This window comes from Eptesicus fuscus, chromosome 15 (assembly GCF_027574615.1).
Source record: "Eptesicus fuscus isolate TK198812 chromosome 15, DD_ASM_mEF_20220401, whole genome shotgun sequence".
Lineage (NCBI taxonomy): Eukaryota > Metazoa > Chordata > Mammalia > Chiroptera > Vespertilionidae > Eptesicus > Eptesicus fuscus.
In genome coordinates, this window is record NC_072487.1 from 78,714,805 (window position 1) to 78,731,821 (window position 17,017).

The following is a 17,017-nucleotide window of genomic DNA, read 5'->3' on the forward strand; positions in this document are numbered from 1 at the left end:
GGGATTGCTGGGTGGGACGGACATTGTGGGGACGGAGTTCGAGGCTCAGTGACCAGTTCCGTGCGAGGCCGGCTTTCCCACCCACTGACGCTGACCTCGGGGTGTTGACCGACTCCCCTTCCGGGGGGCCTGGCCTTGTGTCCCCCCAGAGTCGGGTCGGTGCAGGCCTCTCGGACGCCGGTGGGGAGACAAGGCCTGGTGCTGGCTGCCGCTCAGGACGCCAGAGGGTCTAAATGGTGCCCGTCTCCTCTGAGCGAGCCGGGCATGGAGGGGAGTGGTGGCACGGCAGCGTCCGGGTCCTGCGGGCACCGTGGGTGCCGGTCCTGGCGGTGGCACTTACTCCTGTCCCTGCTCCCGGTGGGCAGAGGCTGCGCCCAGGTTGGCATCATCCGAGCGCTGGCGGAGTGCGGCATCCCTGTGGACATGGTCGGGGGCACGTCCATCGGGGCCTTCATGGGCGCCCTGTACGCCGAGGAGAGGAGCTACAGCCAGATTCGCATCCGGGCCAAGCAGTGGACGGAGGTAGGGCCCCTCCCTGGAGCCGGCTGGTCCCCGTGACCACCTGGGGCAGAGGGGAGCACGCGGTGCGGCCACACCACGGGGGTGGGGGGGTGGGGGTTGTGCTGGTTCCTGGTCTCCGTTTATCAGGGTTCACTGTACCCACAGTTCCGCTGGACACGAGGCGGGGCCACGGGGGGCCCCAGCCGCTTTGGGGTTCTGTGGGACAGGCAGGGTCTGTAGTTGCAGGTCAGCTCCTCTGAGCAGTCCGGGCTGGGGACCTGGGCCCTGGCCCTGGGCTGAGCAGGCGGGGTGCTGGCTCGGTGTGAGGTTTTGATGGGGGGTGGGGGGTGCATTAATCAGTTTGCAGGAGAGACAGCCGGGGGGGTCCCCACAGCACCTCCCGGCGAGCCGCTCAGGCACAGCATTCACTCCCCCGAGACCCACCCCAAGGTGCCTCCGGCCGCTCTGCTCTGTCTGGAGCACAGCCAGGCCCCTGCTCCCTCCGCCGATGAGCCTGCTGGGCCCTGAGCGCCACCTGCTGCCCTGCCACCGGGGGGCTGGGTCCTCCCCACCGGCCTCACTGCCCCCAGGACATGTCGTCGATGCTGAAGACGATGCTGGACCTGACCTACCCCATCACCTCCATGTTCTCGGGGGCGGGCTTCAACAGCAGCATCTGCAGCGTGTTCAAGGACCGGCAGATCGAGGTGCTACACCCTCCCCGCTCCTCCCCCTCCTCACTCCTCCCCACCCCTGCTCACCCCTTCCCACTCCTCCCCACCCCTGCTCACCCCTTCTCACCCCTGCTCACCCCTTCCCACCCCTCCCCACCCCTGCTCACCCCTTCCCACTCCTCCCCACCCCTGCTCACCCCTTCTCACCCCTCCCCACCCCTGCTCACCCCTCCCCACCCCTGCTCACCCCTTCCCACCCCTCCCCACCCCTGCTCACCCCTCCCCACCCCTGCTCACCCCTCCCCACCCCTGCTCACCCCTTCCCACCCCTCCCCACCCCTGCTCACCCCTCCCCACCCCTCCCCACCTCTCCTCACCCCTCCCCACCCCTCCTCACCCTCCCGCACTCCTCTGGTCCCCCTCACACACCCCTTGGGCAGCAGCCGGGAGGATGCCCCTCTAAGCCTGTCGTCCCCGCAGGACCTGTGGATCCCCTACTTCACCATCACCACGGACATCTCGGCCTCGGCCATGCGGGTGCACACAGACGGTGAGCGCCTGCTCCCCAGGGGCTCCCGCCACGCGGCCCCCGAGGGGCTCCCACAGAGATGACCTTCCGCACACGACGGCAGGTGGCAGGGAGTGACCAAGAGCCCGAGGGGGAGGCACAGGAGGAAGCCGGCCTGTGGCGGCACCGAGGCCTCCGGCTGCACGTTTGGAGCTGCTGGAACGTCTCCGGGGGTGGGGAGGGGCTGGGGAGGCCTCGGCACACCGGGTGTGGGGCCGGCACCAGGAAGGCAGGACACGCAGAACACGCGGCTCTGGGCCTCGGGGACGGGATGTCCAGGAGGCGTGTCCAGCCTGCGCGGTGCCCCTCGTAGGCAGCGGGGCCAGGGTGCGGCAGGAGCGCGGGTCGGGAGAGGCTCCTTCCTCCTGGGCGTGGCCGGGACCTCCGCCCTCTGGGTCCCTCCAGGCTCCCTGTGGAGGTACGTGCGTGCCAGCATGTCCCTGTCCGGCTACATGCCCCCCCTCTGCGACCCCAAGGACGGCCACCTGCTGATGGACGGGGGCTACATCAACAACCTCCCAGGTACGGCCCTCCCCAGCGCCTCCGCTGCGCTGGCTGTGCACGCTTCCTCCAGCCTGTGCCAAGGCACTCACAGCCTGGCTCGGAGCAGGGAACACGCATACACACGCGCGCGCGCGCACACACACACACACACACACACTCACGCGCACACACCCCGCGAGCCCAGCATATGGCTCCGTTTGTCAGCTCAGCAGCTCCCAGAACAAGGGCCAGGGAGAGGTGGGAGCAGTGACCTCCCGGCTGTGCCCACGGCGGGAGCTGAGCCGCAGGTGCTGGGGGAGGCCCTCCCTCGGGCACACCTTCCCCTGTGGGACAGCTCTGTGTGCTCCGAGGGCCTCGGGGCGTGTGGGACAGCTCTGTGTGCTCCCCGTGGGCCTCGGGGCGTGTGGGACAGCTCTGTGCGCTGAGGGCCTCGGGGCGTGTGGGACAGCTCTGTGTGCTCCGCGGGCCTCGGGGCGTGTGGGACAGCTCTGTGTGCTCTGAGGGCCTCGGGGCGTGTGGGACAGCTCTGTGTGCTCTGAGGGCCTCGGGGCGTGTGGGACAGCTCTGTGTGCTCCGCGGGCCTCGGGGCGTGTGGGACAGCTCTGTGTGCTCCCCGTGGGCCTCGGGGCGTGTGGGACAGCTCTGTGTGCGCTCCACGGGCCTCGGGGCGTGTGGGACAGCTCTGTGCACTGAGGGCCTCGGGGCGTGTGGGACAGCTCTGTGCTCCCCGGGCCTCGGGGCGTGTGGGACAGCTCTGTGCGCTCCGCGGGCCTCGGGGCGTGTGGGACAGCTCTGTGTGCTCTGAGGGCCTCGGGGCGTGTGGGACAGCTCTGTGTGCTCTGAGGGCCTCGGGGCGTGTGGGACAGCTCTGTGTGCTCCGCGGGCCTCGGGGCGTGTGGGACAGCTCTGTGCGCTCCGCGGGCCTCGGGGCGTGTTGGACAGCTCTGTGTGCTCCACGGGCCTCGGGGCGTGTGGGACAGCTCTGGGTGCGCTCCACGGGCCTCGGGGCGTGTGGGACAGCTCTGTGTGTGCTCCCCGTGGGCCTCGGGGCGTGTGGGACAGCTCTGTGTGCTCCGCGGGCCTCGGGGCGTGTGGGACAGCTCTGTGTGCGCTCCACGGGCCTCGGGGCGTGTGGGACAGCTCTGTGCACTGAGGGCCTCGGGGCGTGTGGGACAGCTCTGTGCGCTCCGCGGGCCTCGGGGCGTGTGGGACAGCTCTGTGCTCCCCGGGCCTCGGGGCGTGTGGGACAGCTCTGTGCGCTCCGCGGGCCTCGGGGCGTGTGGGACAGCTCTGTGCGCTCCGAGGGCCTCGGGGCGTGTGGGACAGCTCTGTGTGCTCCCCGTGGGCCTCGGGGCGTGTTGGACAGCTCTGTGTGCTCTATGGGCCTCGGGGCGTGTGGGACAGCTCTGTGTGTGCTCCCCGTGGGCCTCGGGGCGTGTGGGACAGCTCTGTGTGCTCCCCGTGGGCCTCGGGGCGTGTGGGACAGCTCTGTGTGCGTTCCACGGGCCTCGGGGCGTGTTGGGCAGGCTCTGCCCGACCTGGGCTCCGGGCTCCTGTCCCGGGTGACCAGGGTCTCCTCGTCCCAGCGGATGTGGCCAGGTCGATGGGGGCGAAGGTGGTGATCGCCATCGACGTGGGCAGCCGGGACGAGACGGACCTCACCAACTACGGCGACGCGCTGTCGGGGTGGTGGCTGCTGTGGAAGCGCTGGAACCCCTTGGCCACCAAAGTGAAGGTGGGGCACAGCCCCCCTGCCTCCTGGGTCCCAGCCCTCCCCCCCCCCGCCAGGCAGCCAGCGCTGGGAGAGGGCAGGCCAGGCAGAGCTACTGCCCCTGGGGCTGGGAGGGCTGGGCGGGACCCAGGGGACAGCGAGGCCTTGGTGGTGGTAGGTGCTGAACATGGCGGAGATCCAGACGCGCCTGGCCTACGTGTGCTGCGTGCGGCAGCTGGAGGAGGTGCGGAACAGCGACTACTGCGAGTACCTGCGCCCGCCCATCGACAGCTACGGCACCCTGGACTTCGGCAAGTTCGCCGAGATCTGCGTGAGTGCAGAGGGGCGGGAGCCGGGGCACCGGGCCAGCTGGGCTCGTGTCTGGCTTTTTAAAAAAAACACAAGTGTTTTTATTGATTTTAGAGAGGAAGGGAGGGAGAGAGAGAGAAGCGTCAATGAGGGGAGACCGTCATCGATCGGCTGCCTCCTGCACGCCCTCCATGGGATCCTGCCCACCCCCGGGCCTGTGCCCTGACCCGGCTCAACCACTGAGCCACACTGGCCAGGCGCTGGCTGCTGCCCCCAGCCCCTGCCCTCTGAGAACAGGAGGTGGGCACCACACCCAGGCCCGGGCCCTGTGTGCAGGAGGTGGGGTACCGGCACGGCCGGACGGTGTTCGACATCTGGAGGCGCAGCGGGGTGCTGGAGAAGATGCTGCAGGACCGGCAGGGCACAAGCAAGATGAAGGCCTTTGATGTGAGTGCCCAGCGGACGCCCTCTGCCGTCCCTCTTCTGTGACCTGTCCCCCCCTCCCCCCGGTATCTGAGATCAGTGCCCTGCAGCCAGCAGCACCCCAGCACCCCTCAGCGACTTGTGCTGCCGCGTCCCTATGGGCCCGAAGAGCCAAAGGCAGCAGCTGTGCCTGGGGCTGTCTCCTCGTCTCTCTGTGCCCCTGCCCCTTGCCCCGTCCCTCCACCCCTTCCGAGAGGATGGGGGTCTGGGTGGGGGTCTGCGCAGGACTCCGCCCATCTCTCACGTCCCTGCCCCCACTCCAGGGGCTGGGGATCCTCAGAAGCCGGGGCCCCGGGGGGGGGGGGGGACAGGGCCCAGGGGCGGGCCTCCGGCTGTCTGGGCGTCGGCTGTGGTGGGGCGTGGGGAGCAGTGCCTTTCCTAGGTGTGGCCTCCTCCCCCAGGTCCTCACCTGCCCCAACGCCTCCTTCACGGACCTCGCCGAGATCGTGTCGCGCATCGAGCCCGCCAAGGTGGCCGTCGTGGATGGTGAGTTGGACACCAGGACATGTGCCCACAGCCAGGGTCTGGGGTCGCGTCCCTGCCACACCCTTGACCCAGCAACAATGGACCCTGGGCCTGATTGGCGGTGGGCGGGGCCTGCGCCATGGCAGCACGGCCCTGCCCTCGGAGGGGACCAACATGGCCCCCCTGTGCCCAGACGAGTCTGACTACCTGACCGAGTGCGAGGAGGGCCTGCCAGAGGGCCCCCAAGAGGCCTACGCGGACTTCCAGAGCTCCCCGGCCGACGGGGGCTCCGACTGGGTGAGCTGCCTGGACCCGCCTGGGCCCGCCGCCCCACCTGCATGAGGCCCAGGGGCAGGGGCGCCTCAGGGGAGCCCGCCAGTGCCCACCCGACCGTGACCGTGCGTCTGCTTCCAGGAGGACGAGCCCTCGCTGCTTCGCCAGCGCCCCAGTGTGGCCACCCCCAGACCGCCCCCGGATGCCTCGCCCCCCTGGCTCTCTGGCCGGGACGGGGAGAGGCCTCCCTCTGATGCTCCCTGAGGCCAGCACCTCCGCGGCCTGTCCTGGAGACCGCGGCTCCGGGGCAGGAGACCTGGCTGGGCCCGGGCCGTGCTGGGTGTCAGGCCTCTGCACTGGCCGCTCCTGGGGCGCTTGGTCCTGGCACCTCTTGCACACACAGCAGCCCTCTGGGTGCAGCCCCCCCCGCCCCTCCCCCCCCCCTCGGCCTCTGAGTGGTGGAGCCTCAGCCCTGATGCTTCTGCTTAGTGGGTGAATAAAGGTAGATCTGATCGTGTGGGCGTGTCGTCCTTACGCCCCGTCCTTGTGGCAGAGCGATGCCAAGAGGTGCCTGCGAGCCGCTGGGCCGCAGGGGGGCCTCCCTCCCCAGAGGTCCCTTGTGGGACCCTAGGACCCAGACCCCTCTCTGCTGGGACAGGCCAAGCCGGGCGGGTGCCCAGGATCTGGGGTCCCCAGAGCAAGGACGAGCCTCCCCCATCTCTCGGGCATTGCTCCCACTGGTGCACACAGGACGCGCCTAAGACGCGGGCGCCCGCACTTCTTTTCCGGGTCATCGAGCAGCGCCCGGGGGAACTGCCGCAGGGGCCTGGTCTGCGGGGGTGGGGGGCGGGGGGGCTGGGGGGACCTCTGACCCGGGAGCCTAGGGCCTTGCGGACAGGTGCCTGCCCTGGTGCGGACGGACAGGGACGCACTGTTGGCGGAGCTGCCACCCCGGGTCCTGACGTCAGGTGGGCGGCCACGGTGCACGGACCGCCGGGCCCCGCCCCGCCCCTGACGTCACGGTGGGCGGAGCATCGCCCCCGGTCCTGGCCGCGGCTCCCAGCTCCCGGGTCCCGGTGCGGGACGCGCGGAGGGCTCAGCGCGACCATGCGGGTCCCCGGCCCGAGCCCCCGTGCGGCCCGGCTCCCCCGGTGGCGGCGGCGGGCGCGGGGCGCGCTCTGAGCCCGGGGATGCGCCGGCGCCTCGACCATGGGCGCCGCCGCCTCCCGGAGGAGGGCGCTGCGGAGCGAGGCCATGTCCTCCGTAGCGGCCAAAGTGCGGTGAGTGCGCCCGCTGCCCCTGCGGGCTCCCCGCCCCCGCCGCCCCCTGCGCCCTCCGGGACCTCCCCACCGCGCGCGGGTGGCAGGGTTCCCCGGAGGAGGGCTGACCAGCCCGGTCTGCGGTCCGGCCACGCTGCCCTGGGCCCACGGGTCCTGGAGCTGCGCCCTGCCAGCCGGGCTCTCGGGGGAGGAGTGCCGCCTGGGTGACCCGGGCCGGGTGGGGGCGGGGACCCACGCTCCTGCCGCGGGAGAGGCCAGGGGGCCGTGTGCCCTGACGGCGCCACGCTGTCCACCCCCAGAGCCGCCCGGGCTTTCGGCGAGTACCTGTCCCAGAGTCACCCTGAGAGCCGGAACGGAGCAGGTAGGGGCGCGGGAGGCGGTGCCAGGGTGGGGTCCGCACAGCCCTGCCCCCGGGGCCCGCCGGCCCTGTTCCAGCCGGGCTGCAGTGGCCCTGGGCGCTGGGGTGGGGTGAGCTGAGTGGCAGCAGGTGCCCCGCTGGGCTGGCTCCCTCATGCCCCTGCCCTCCCTGCCCAGGGCCCCAGGAAGAGCTCATCACCATGGCACCCACCCAGCCTGGGCCGTTGGCATGGCAACCGGCCTCCTGGCACCCCCAGGGTTGGCACCGCTGTCTCTGGGGGCCAGCTGGCCGGGGGAGGGGAGGAGTTGGCACTGGGCACATGTGAGCGGTGGCAGGCGAGGAGGGGGCCTGCTTATTCTCGCCCCCCCATCGCCCAGCAGGTAGCACGTCCTGTCGCCCACACGCACAGGGGCTTGGGCCCAGCTGGAGGGAGGTGGGAGCCGCTGGGAGGAGCCCTCGGAGCCCCCTCCTCGGAGGGTAGGGACCAGGGTTGGTCGGTGGGGCCGGGCAGTCCCAGGCCCACGTCCCGGCCCGGCACCCACGGCGTGGCCTGCCGCGGAGCACCGGGAGACGGGGAGGGGAGGCCTCGGGCTGGAGCTCACCTGCCGCCTCTTCCCCAGATCACCTGCTGGCCGACGCCTACTCTGGCCACGAAGGGTCCCCCGAGATGCAGCCAGCACCCCAGAACAAGCGCCGCCTCTCGCTCGTCTCCAACGGCCGCTACGAGGGCAGCCTCTCCGAGGAGGTGGTCATCGGGGAGCCGGCGGGAGAGGGCCCCCAGCCCCGCGTGTACACCATCTCCGGGGAGCCGGCCCTGCTGCCCGGCCCCGAGGCCGAGGCCATCGAGCTGGCCGTGGTGAAGGGGCGGCGGCCCCGGGAGCAGCACCCCCACCACAGCCAGTCCCTGCGCGGCAGCCGCGAGAACGTGCGCACGGCCTGCCAGAGCTGGGCGGGCAGCCGCCAGGGCTCCCAGGACTGTCCGGAGTGCGCCCAGCTGGCCCCGGGCCCCTCCCCTCGGGCCTTTGGGCTGGACCAGCCTCCCCGGCCCCAGGCCACCAGCCGCCGCAAGAAGCTGGAGAGGATGTACAGCGTCGACCGCGTGTCTGGTGAGGGGCTTGGCGTGGCGCGGGCGCAGGCGAGCTTGGGCGGAGTGCTGGTGCCAGGTCTGCTAGCAGAACCGCTGTGAGGCTTGGCCAGGTGGAGGGTGCCAGGTGACAGCCAGGTCACAGCCGCAGCTAGTCCTGCCCCGTGCCCCGTGCCCATGGGTGGCCGTGACCCTGCCAGCACCAAGTCAGTCAGCGTGCTTCGCGGAGGAGGGGCCTTGGCGGACTTGAGGGCTGAGGAGGAGGAAACGTGGGCGTAGTTGGACGGCGGTGCTGCCCCTGCCAGGCCCCCAAGCAGGGCTCCCCTTCTTCAGGACACACGTAGCTGTTTGGGCCTGGCCAGCCGGTGGGCCTCTCCCCGGGTTGTGGGCTGTGTGGGTGGTGGGCACCCCCGAGGCCGCCGTGCCCTGAAAAGGCCTCCCTGGGACTCAGGCAGCCCTGCCTCCTGGCTCGGGGGGCGCCTCCTGAGGGGAGAGCTCTCACTAGCTGAGCCGCCACGTCCCCCGAGGCACCTCCTGGGCATCGGGCACAGGCCTGGCCGAGGGCAGTTCCCCTCCACCACCTCAGGCTCCTCAGGGACACAGGCTGGGGGTTGGGCGAGGGTCAGGGTGAGAGGCAGAGCGGCTGCAGCCTCCCCCCCCCCACCCCGGTCTAGGAGCTGCAGGGTGGACACACGCCCTGAGGGTCTCCACCTCGCCCTCCTGGGAGCTGGGGGGAGGTCTGGCCGCTCACACCCGGGTCCTGGCTGCAGAGGGTCCGGAGGGCTGCAGCCTTTCCCTGACCCGCCGCCTCCTCGCGGCCCGGGCTCCCTGGGGACAGGCTGTGCTTTCCCAGGAACGCTCCCCACTGTGGCAGCCAAAGAGCTGAGCGAGGACAGGCACACGTCACGAGCCCCGCAGGGGTGGGCGCACGTGGCCGAGCCTGTGCCCGCCTCCCCGGCTGTGGCCGAAGCACACGCTCCTCTGCAGGCCCTCCGCTCCCCTGCAGGCCCCCCCCGCTCCCCTGCAGGCCCCCCCCGCTCCCCTGCAGGGTCCCCCCCTCCCCTGCAGGGCCCCCCCTGCTCCCCTGCAGGTCCCCCCCCCCCGCTCCCCTGCAGGGTCCCCCCCCACTCCCCTGCAGGCCCCCCCCCTCCCCTGCAGGGCCCCCCCCGCTCCCCTGCAGGTCCCCCCCCCGCTCCCCTGCAGGGTCCCCCCCCGCTTCCCTGCAGGCCCCCCCCCGCTCCCCTGCAGGCCCCCCCCGCTCCCCTGCAGGCCCCCCCCCCCGCTCCCCTGCAGGCCCCCCTGCTCCCCTACAGGGCCCCCCCCCCCCGCTCCCATGCAGGTCCCCGCCCCCCCCCCCCCGCTCCCCTGCAGGCCCCCTGCCCCTGGTCACCACTCCTCTGTCTCTTCCAGACGACGCCCACACCCCCATCCGCACCTGGTTCCCCAAGGAAAACCTCTTCAGCTTCCAGACCGCAACCACAACTATGCAAGCGTGAGTCGTGCCCCCGCCGTGCGCCCTGTGCCCTGCGGCCCCTCCTCCCGGCCCCCGTGCCCGGTTCTCAGCAGCCCCGTGCCCACTCGTGGTGTCGCTCTGAAGGCAGGCGGGCCAGCTGCTCTTCTCACCCCGCTGCCCCCAGGCCTCCCCCGCTCTTCACGGCTCCTCCTGCCCGTCCACGGCTGGGACAGTCACCAGCGGGGGCGGCTCTCTGGGCCCGTGTCACCCAGCTCCGCCCACGAGGCTCTGCCTCACCATGCCCCGACAGCAGCTTGCGCGTGCGTGGTCCGTGTGTCCCACGAGGGACAACGTAGGGCCCGGGGGTCTGCCCTCCTGCGCCTGCGGCACAGCTGGGTCCTCTGTCCTCCGTCCGGGCTCTTCCCAGGCCCCGCTGTCCTGTGTTCCACCCGAAGAGCTCGCTCCCCACAGGCTCCCTGCCCTGGGCCAGGCAGTGGGGTCACCACCCGCTTGGGGCCCAGGGCTGGTGGCCACAGCGCCGGGGGAGGGACTGACCGCAGGGCGCGCCTGGGGAGGGAGGGGTCAGGCTCACTGTGTCTTCTCTCTCACGCTGCCCCTCCGGCCGTGCCTCCAGCATCTCGTAAGTACCCGTGGGGCCCGCAGCCTGGGCAGGCGGTTGTCCCTGGGAGCCCCCCCCCCGCCCCATAGGCTCGGGCAGGCCAGCCACGGGGCCTCGACTCTGAGGACGGCCGTGTCGCCAGAGCACCGAGGCGGCAGCGGCCCGCCAGGGGCCAGGCCAGGGCAAGGCGGGCAGGACCCTCTGCCGGGCCCAGTGCCCCGGACGGCCCACGCTCCCTGTGCTCGCGCCTCTGTCCCCACGTCTGTCCCTCTGCCCGTGGCCGAGGGCAGTGCTGACTCCCCGGTTTCCCAGGGTGTTCAGGGGCTACGCGGAGAGGAAGCGCCGGAAACGGGAGAGTGATTCCGCGTCCGTAATCCAGAGGTAGGGCCTGCCAGCCACTCGCCACCAGGGTCCGTCTCTTGTCTGTGCTGGTCTGGCCGGGGCCCCCTGAGGCCCCCGCAGACCGGATGGGGGAAGGGCGGTGGCGACCACTGGCCTGGCCCTGCCCTGGGGACGCAGCGGGCAGGAGAGGGCCCGTGGCCTGGGCCCCAGGCTGTCGTTGGGGGCACGGTGAAGCCAGAGCCGTGGGGTCAGGGCAAGGCTGACCCTCCGGGCCTCACCTCACAGGGTTCAGGAAGCCGCCCGACTGCTTCGGAAGTCGGCCTTGTCAGGGCACAAGTGTGGAGGCAAAGGAGACCTGCCCCTGAGCAGGGGGCGGGGCGTGGCCGAGGCCCAAACCCACCTGTGGGTGGTGCAGACGTGGCACTGCCACCGAGCGCAGGCAGCAGGAGCCCTTGACCACCTGGGGCGGGAGGCCGGCCTGGGCACGGAGGGGTGGAGGGTGCGTGCCCTGCACCGAGGGATGGAGGGGGCACGGGGAGGCCTGGTTCTTGTGCCTTTGTCCCCGCAGCTAAGGGGGCTCTGGGAGGGCCTCAGTGGGAGAGGGACTGGGTGGGCGCTGGGCCAGTAGGAGGGGCCGGGCGCTGGGAGGGCATCTCTCCTGGAAAGAAAGACAGAGGCGCAGGCGAGGGCAGGCGCGGTGGTCAGGGAGGGCGGGGCAGGGCCGCCGCTCACCCCTCGCAGCCCTCAGCAGCCCGGTGCCCCTCTTCCCCCAGGAACTTCCGGAAGCACCTGCGCATGGTCGGCAGCCGGAGGGTGAAGGCCCAGAGTAAGGGGATGGGCGGAGGAGGCGGAGGGGGGCGGGGAGGGCTCGGGCGCCTGCTCTTGGCTGGGCTTCCAATGCTGCTCGCCTTGCGGGGAAGACCCCTAAGGCCCCAGCCTCCATCCCTAGCCCCACCCCAGCACTCCCAGACTCCGCCCACAGCCCCCACCCACCATCGCCCGCTCCCTTCCCGCAATGGCGTTCTCCAATTCCCCAGCCTGGAACTTCCCCACTCTGCCTCCAGCAGCCGCAAATCCTACCCCAGAGCCAACCCCGTATCGGTCCAGCCTCCCTCCGGCACCTCGGCCCCGCCCCGCCCACACCTCGGCCCTGCCCAGGCCCGGCCCGCCCACGCCCCGCTGATGCGGGGTTTGCTCTCCCTGCAGCGTTCGCGGAGCGGCGCGAGCGGAGCTTCAGCCGGTCCTGGAGCGACCCCACCCCCATGAAAGCCGACACTTCCCACGACTCTCGAGACAGTAGGTGCCCTGCCCAGGCCGGCCCCCTCCCAGCGGCGCCCCCAGGCCCCCAGGCCCCGCGCTCTGCAGGGCGGTCCCCTCTGCGGCCGCTAAGCTTCTGCGCTTCTGCTCTGAGCCTCAGGTTACCGTCTGGGTAAACGAGGGCGCCCGGCACCTCTGACCTCGCGGGCAGCTACCTAGCAGCTGTGCAGGTGCGGGCCGGGCACCTGTGGCCTCTGCTGGCCGCCGGCCGGGGCCGGGGGGGGGGGGCACGTGGCCGCCGGCGCAGCTCCTCCCTGGGCCAGGGCCCGGCACTGGCCTCCTGGCTCCCACCGGCTTCCCTTCCCGGCCAGGCAGCTGCTGCTCGTGACCGGGCTCCACCCCCACCCACCTGCTCCCTCGGGGCCTGGAGGACCTCCAGGGCGTGGCTTGCCAGCTCTGCCCACCGCCCCTCGCTGGGACCCTGGCAGGCGCCGGCCGCAGTCCTGGTGACGCGCCTGCCCCACAGGTGGCGACCTGCAGAGCTCGCACTGCACCTTGGGCGAGGCTTTCGAGGACCTGGACTGGGAGGCCGAGAAGGGCCTGGAGGCTGTGGCCTGTGACGCCGAGGGCTTCCTGCCGCCCAAGGTCATGGTGAGCACCGGCCGGCTTAGCCCGTCGGGGAGGCCGTCCTTTTCCTCAGGAGCTGGACTGTCTGCCTGGGAGTGTGGGGGGTGTCTCATGGGCTCCCCTGGGGGCTGCCTGGGGGTCTCCTCGTCTCTGCTGCTGCCGGTGGGCTGACCCACAGGGGCTCCCGCTGCCCCTGGGCTCCGAGGCGGCCAAGCCTTCCCTGAGCCGCGCCTGTGTCCCCAGCTCATCTCCTCCAAGGTGCCCAGAGCGGAGTACATCCCCACCATCATCCGCAGGGACGACCCTTCCATCATCCCCATCCTCTATGTGAGTGCCCCCCAGCCCTCCCAGCCCCCAGAGCCGGGTGGGGGTGCTGCCTGAGAGGGACCCTGATTCAGGTGTGGCCTGTCTCTGTCCCAGGACCATGAGCACGCGACCTTCGAGGACATCCTGGGTATGTGCCCTCCTTTCCCACCGTCTTGGGGGTCGGGGGTAGGGGGTGCCAGGCTGTAGGGAGACTGGGGCAGCGCTCACACCCCTCCCTCCCCAGAGGAGATAGAGAAGAAGCTGAACATCTACCACAAGGGCGCCAAGATCTGGAAGATGCTCATATTCTGCCAGGTGGGGCCGGCGTCCGGGGGTGTGTACTGGGGGGAGCAGAGGGTGGACACCTCGTGTGTGCAGCCCTCCAGGCTGACCAGTCTCTCACAGGGTGGCCCGGGACACCTGTACCTGCTCAAGAACAAGGTGGCCACCTTCGCCAAGGTGGAGAAGGAGGAGGACATGATCTAGTGAGTGGGCGGGGCGGCAGGGGCCGGCGGGGGCTGGGGGGCTGGGCCCTCCGCCCTCCGCACACCTGGGGCCTGGGTTGGAGACCACCTGTGACTCTCCCTTCCCCCACCAGCTTCTGGAAGCGGTTGAGCCGCTTGATGAGCAAAGTGAACCCAGAGCCAAACATCATCCACATCATGGGTTGCTACATTCTGGGGAACCCCAACGGGGAGAAGGTACAGGGACCCCACACCCCACCCAGGCTTCTGGGAACCCTGGACCCATGAAAAGAGTTGACAGAATGCCCCTCCCCACCTGTGTCTCCTCAGATTCCCTTTCCTCTTCTGTTAAACCCCCAGACAGCCTCGCCGGTTTGGCTCAGTGGATAGAGCCTTGGCCTGGGGACGGAAGGGTCCCGGGTTCGATTCTGGTCAAGGGCATATGCCTGGGTGGTGGGCTCCATCCTCAGTAGGGGGTGTGCAAGAGGCAGCCAATCAGTGATTCTCTCTGAGCATTGATGTTTCTATCTCCCTCTCCCTTCTTCTCTGAAGTCGATACAAATATATATTTTTAAAAACCCTCCAGAGAAACCCCTTGTTCCTCAGCCCAGCCTGTTGTGAGGGGTTCTGCGTGCGCCCCCCCCCCCCCGCCCCCCCCTCTTGCCCTTAAGCTCCCTCCCTTCCTCCTCTGCCCTGGACTCATGGCCCCGCCCCTTCCTTTCAGCTGTTCCAGAATCTCAGGACCCTCATGACCCCTTACAGGGTCATCTTTGAGTCCCCCCTGGAGCTGTCGGCCCAAGGTGAGTGTCAGGCTGCTTCCCAGCCCTCGGGATGGGGTCCAGGAGGCAGCGCCCCATTCCCCCAGGCCCGCCCTAATCCAACCTGAGCTCCGCCCCTACTGCCTCAGCCCCGCCCTCATCCCCCGACCCCGGCTCCACCGGAGCCCCGCCCCTCGGCTCTGGCCCCGCCCTCATCCCGACCCCGGCTCCACCGGAGCCCCACCCCTCGGCTTTGGCCCCGCCCTCAGCTCGGCCCTGACTCCGCCCTCAGCCCTGGCCCCGCCCTCAGCTCCACCTGGAGCCCCGCCCCTCGGCTCTGGCCCCGCCCTCAGCTCGACCCCGGCTCCACCCTCAGCCCCGCCCCCGGCTCTGGCCCCGCCCCGGCTCTGCCTGAGCCCCGCCCACCTCCTCCCAGGGAAGCAGATGATCGAGACCTACTTCGACTTCCGGCTGTACCGCCTGTGGAAGAGCCGCCAGCACTCGAAGCTGCTGGACTTCGAGGACGTGCTGTGAGGGCTGGGCCGCCGCCTCCCGCGTCCTGGGCCGCCCGCGGTCCGGCCTGGGCCCTGCCGGGCAGCCTCGGCTCAGGGTCCGCCGCCGCGGCCCAGAACAAGTGCAATTTCCTCCGGCCCCTCGGGAGCTAGTGAAGTGCGCGCCCGGCCGGCCGCGGGGTGCCCCGGCCCTGCGAACCCATCACCAGCACGGGGCGCCTGGGGGGGGGGAGGTGCCTGGTCGGCTCGCGTGCGCCCCTCTGCCCGCCTGTCCCCAGCGTGTCCTGGGCTCCCGGCGGAGGGTGCCGTCTCCGGGGCCCTCCCCCCGCAGGAGGACAGGGAGCTGCTGCCCGCCCCCCGCCCCCCTCCTTGCTGCCACGGTCCAGGCCGGAGGTCCAGGCCGGAGGACGGGCAGTGCGGGCAGTGCGGGCGAGGGGGGGCCAGTCGGGCGGAGCGGGCCCAGCCAGGGCTGGGTCCCCGTGGGTGAGACCCGCCCGCCGCACTGGGGCCTGGACCCCACCTCCAGGCCCAAGAGCCGAGCGCTGGTGGGGGGCTGGCACCTGGCCTGGGCCGTGGGCGGCACTCTTGTATATACAGCTGGCGCTGGGGGCAGGTCCCCCTTTGCAGAGCCTGGGTCTGAGGGCACCTGGCTGTGCCCGAGGCTGAGGGAGGGCGGGAGTGGCCGGGCTCTAACATGTACGATATCCGTAGAGTGACCATTAAAGCTGACCCTCCGCTGCTCTGCCCGTGTCCTCTCAGCCCGTGGGTACCTCCCTGGGCCCGGAGCTTCTGGGCCTGCTGTGGAGGCTGTGGTGGTGGCCGCCGCACACCTGGCTGGGCCTGAGGCTGCCCAGCTTCCAGGCCTCCCCAGCCAAGGGCAGGCTCCATGGGAGGGTGGGGGACCCGCTGCAGGGCTCCTGGAAGGGTCTGGAAGCGGGGTGGAGAGCAGGCCCCGAGCCTCTACAGCCTTGGTCCCGTTAAAGGGCGGGGGGAGTGAGAGATGCCTGCCCCCCGCCACTTCTGTCCCCACCCCTGGCGGTGGCCACAGGGCCGGCCGGCCTCCCAGCCTCCTCATTCCCAGCTATGCCACTGCCCCCGTCCCCTCCTGACCAAGCTGTCACTGGGCACCGCCAGGCCTGGCTCCCCCGGGGGCTCCTGGTCCAGTGGCCGGGTGACAAACAGCTGGTGCCAGCCGGTGACCCACAGGGGGCGGCGTGGTGCAGCCGGAGGGACAGCGGGACCGAGGGTGGCGGACCTGCTGGGGAAGGTGTGACTTCCCACCTCTTGCACACCGAGCTGAGGGCGGGGCCCTGCGTCACCCCTGTGGGCAGGGGAGTAGACGTTTTGGCGCAAACTTGAATAGGTGAACTTTTAGGGGTTTCGACTCAATACCACATGCTTGTCTACACACTCAGACTTACTACATCACTCCCCACAGAGTCACGTGACTCGGGAGTCCTCTGCACCCTCAGTTCCTGAGACCTGATGGGACCGCCCCGCCCTCAGGCCTGGCATCTGGGCGACGCTACCGGCACTAACGCTTGTAGATAAAACCCCGCAGGCCTAAGCAGACAGCCTCCCACGTGGCCCACCTACGCACACCGTGCTCAGAGGGCCCTCAGTCCTGCCCCCAGGGCAGCCGAAGCTCTGCCATGTGCCCCTGCCCCCCGCCCGGCCTCGACTGGGGACCTGAGGGGCGGCCGAGGCGGGTAAGGGCTGGGAGGGCCTGCCCCGCCCGCAGGAGGCTCCAGGTTGACCACCTGGTTCACAAGATTCCACTCCCCACACCCATAACCACCCAGGAGAGGCATCATGGAGGGAAGATGGCAAACGCTGAAGGTGCCCAAGAACAGAAGGTACAAACACGGGAAGCATTCTGGGGAAAGTTCACCGCCAGTGAGGTGACGGCAGACGCAGAGGCGCCGCCCACTGCCCCGCCTGGGACACACGCTCAGAGGTGGTTGGGAAGAAGTATTCCCAGCACGTGAGAGAGGGTCAGGTCCTGAACAGGGAGAACGTGTTGGTGTTTTGATAAAAGACAAACACCAGTCGGCAAAAACGAACACAGATCTGAAGACACAGCTCACGGGGGAGCCATAGCCAGTGCTCACGGAGAGGCGCAGCCCCCCGCGGACGGAGGAAACGACCACGGGGCTGAGGTGTGACTTCCCACCTGCTGCTCTGGGAGAAAGCCTAGGGCTGTGGGAGCCTGTGCTGTGGGCGTGGGGGAGGCCCTGTGGGTGGCTGCCGTCCGGTTGGACAGAATCTGGCAGCAACTGTTAAGTGTCATGAGTCCTGATGAAATAGGAGCGCTGGACAGACTAATTACTAGCAAGGAGGCTGAGTCAGTGATCAAAAACCTCCCGAAAAACAGGAATCCAGCACCAGATGGCTTCACTGGTGACTGCTACCGAACATTCAAAGGAAAATTAAAACCAATCCTTCTCAAACTATTCTAAAAAAAAAAAA

The 17,017-nt window shown here is 70.3% G+C and overlaps 2 protein-coding genes across 5 annotated transcripts in view; both read left to right on the forward strand.

The window, feature by feature from the left end:
- PNPLA7 (patatin like phospholipase domain containing 7) overlaps positions 1-5,987 on the forward strand; it is a 35,529-nt gene extending 29,542 nt beyond the window's left edge. Inside the window, 10 exon segments of the mRNA XM_054727276.1 lie at positions 366-522; positions 1,092-1,208; positions 1,656-1,725; positions 2,149-2,265; positions 3,834-3,982; positions 4,137-4,289; positions 4,604-4,714; positions 5,152-5,236; positions 5,409-5,512; positions 5,630-5,987. Of these exon segments, the coding sequence (XP_054583251.1) occupies positions 366-522; positions 1,092-1,208; positions 1,656-1,725; positions 2,149-2,265; positions 3,834-3,982; positions 4,137-4,289; positions 4,604-4,714; positions 5,152-5,236; positions 5,409-5,512; positions 5,630-5,752 (1,186 nt within the window). The 3' untranslated portion in view covers positions 5,753-5,987.
- Positions 5,988-6,566: 579 nt separating this feature from the next.
- On the forward strand, positions 6,567-15,290 carry NSMF (NMDA receptor synaptonuclear signaling and neuronal migration factor). Of its 4 annotated transcripts, none has more exons than XM_008152469.3 (15): positions 6,567-6,768; positions 7,068-7,129; positions 7,747-8,232; positions 9,621-9,702; positions 10,595-10,663; positions 11,398-11,450; positions 11,831-11,920; positions 12,408-12,532; positions 12,752-12,835; positions 12,929-12,962; positions 13,059-13,129; positions 13,220-13,299; positions 13,413-13,515; positions 14,003-14,078; positions 14,473-15,290. In XM_008152469.3, the coding sequence occupies exons 1-15, from the start codon at positions 6,698-6,700 to the stop codon at positions 14,568-14,570; spliced, it is 1,584 nt and encodes a 527-aa protein (XP_008150691.2). In that variant the 5' UTR covers positions 6,567-6,697; the 3' UTR covers positions 14,571-15,290. The 4 variants fall into 4 exon arrangements, with proteins under 4 accessions (XP_008150691.2, XP_054583541.1, XP_027982981.2 ...); XM_054727566.1 differs by having other exon boundaries at positions 10,604-10,663; XM_028127180.2 differs by lacking the exon at positions 11,831-11,920.
- Positions 15,291-17,017: the final 1,727 nt, after the last annotated feature.

What these genes read in the sequence shown, in the direction of transcription:
- NSMF (XM_008152469.3), top strand. Translation starts at nt 6,698, where the DNA reads ATGGGCGCCGCCGCCTCCCGGAGGAGGGCGCTGCGGAGCGAGGCCATG. An exon ending in TTCCCACGACTCTCGAGACA is followed by an intron (nt 11,921 to 12,407) that starts GTAGGTGCCCTG and finishes CCTGCCCCACAG; the next exon opens with GTGGCGACCTGCAGAGCTCG. An exon ending in AGATGCTCATATTCTGCCAG is followed by an intron (nt 13,130 to 13,219) that starts GTGGGGCCGGCG and finishes AGTCTCTCACAG; the next exon opens with GGTGGCCCGGGACACCTGTA.